At 31.5% G+C, this 1,809-nt stretch overlaps 1 protein-coding gene across 1 annotated transcript; it reads left to right on the top strand.

Moving 5' to 3' along the window:
- Nucleotides 1–6: 6 nt before the first annotated feature.
- LOC105559211 lies at nt 7–1,792 on the top strand (the record flags this gene model as incomplete). The annotated part of the gene is made up of 1 exon (XM_012007326.1): nt 7–1,792. A coding segment is annotated over exon 1 (1,134 nt), but the record flags the coding sequence as incomplete, so codon positions are not given.
- Nucleotides 1,793–1,809: the final 17 nt, after the last annotated feature.

Here is a 1,809-nt window from a genome sequence, read left to right as displayed (position 1 = left end):
AAAAAAGCTGCAGCTAAGAGAGAATCTTACGGAATTCGCTTATTTACTTCACATTCTAAAGTAAGTATGGTAATTACATTTGCTAAGTGTATTTTAAAATGATATGTAATGGACAAATTTGTTAAGATTTTTGAGGATGTTTTGATTTAACAATCGGTCCCTCCCCTCTAATAGCATTCAAGGTAATCATAAAACGGGGAAACTCAATCATTAAAATCAATTAGAAATTAAAGAGGTCGTTTAGGATTAGGACTAATCCTGTGCGCCAGGATAAGTTAGAAAGAATATGGTATATGAATTCACTTAATAATTTAATTTAACTGGCTACTTACACCTATGCCCGGTCCTAAACGACCTCTTTAATTTCTAATTGATTTTATATCTTAAAGGATCTATGTTAAAAACCGTAGTCAATCATTAAAATTACTTGCATATTTGATCTATGTATTTCGATATTGTCGGACGAGAGACAATCTTATATTTCGTTAGACAAAAATTCGTTGAGTAGTGATGAGAGCATTATTTGTATGTCTAGGAACTTGATATAGGTCCCAATTCTTTGATTGGAAAGAATACTTCAAGGAATGAAGATGAGCCAAATGAAATTTTTGTCTCGGCAAACGACATTTCAGTATCCAGAGAACCTACTTCTAATACAATGAAGAAGTTGCCAGCTTCTAATCAAGAAAAACTATTCGCTTCTGCTACTACGTCATACCATGGACTTGATAAATATTTATTGAAAGATGATGTTAATCGAGCCGAGATTATTTGGTGTCTTTTTACTGTAAGGAATCATTTGTCTATCTCTTCTGCTGGCAAGGCAGTGCAGATTTTTTCCAAAATGTTTCCGGACAGCAAAATTGTATCAGCCATGGAGCTTGGTCGTACTAAGATATCATATATGATTGTTTATGGTTTAGCAATATATTTTCATGAGAAGCTAAAGCAAAGAATCAATCACTGTGATTGTTTTGTAGTTTATTTTGATGAGAGCTTAAATAAATATTCTCAGAAGCAGCAAATGGATATAGCAATTCGCTTTTGGTGTACAAATAAAAATGAGGTAGCTACTCATTATTATAGTTCTGCATTTTTAGGACATGCTACACCTCACGATTTAATTCAAGCTTTCAAAGCAGAACTAAAAGATTTAAATTTGAAAAAATTACTTCAAATTTCAATGGATGGTCCAAATGTTAATATCAAATTCTTTAAAGATCTACAGATAGATTTATTTCAATCTCATGATGAAGATGATCCTGTTGTGTTATTTATGGGAACTTGTGGTTTGCATGTTATTAACAATGCTTTCAAAACTTCTTTTTATGCTGTAAAATGGAATGTAGTAACATTTCTAAGAGCACTTTATAATTTGTTTAAAGATAGTCCTGCTCGGAAAAGTGATTTCTTATATTATTCAGGTAGTTCATTGATGCCTTTAAAATTTTGTCCAGTAAGATGGTTAAATAATTCAAAAGTTACAGAAAGAGCACTAGAAATGCTGCCATATTTAAGGAAATACAAGGAAAGTTTGGAAAGAGACAAAAAAGAAATCCTTTCTTACAGTTACAAAGTTGTTGTAGAAGGATTGAATGATAAATGCATGCCAGTTAGGTTGGCTTTTTTCTGTTATGTGTCAAAACTAATTGAACCATTTTTGGAGAAATATCAAAATGATGCACCATTAGCTCCGTATTTGTATACTGATCTTACTTGTTTGCTTGTTGACTTAATGAATATCTTTGTAAAAAAGGAAGTCTTAGAAAAAGAAACAAGTATAGATCGAATAAATCTTAATAACAATGG

Source organism: Vollenhovia emeryi, unplaced genomic scaffold (assembly GCF_000949405.1).
Source record: "Vollenhovia emeryi isolate VEMERY1.0 unplaced genomic scaffold, V.emery_V1.0 DF946821.1, whole genome shotgun sequence".
Taxonomy (NCBI): domain Eukaryota; kingdom Metazoa; phylum Arthropoda; class Insecta; order Hymenoptera; family Formicidae; genus Vollenhovia; species Vollenhovia emeryi.
This window is presented reverse-complemented; position numbering and strand designations above follow the sequence as displayed.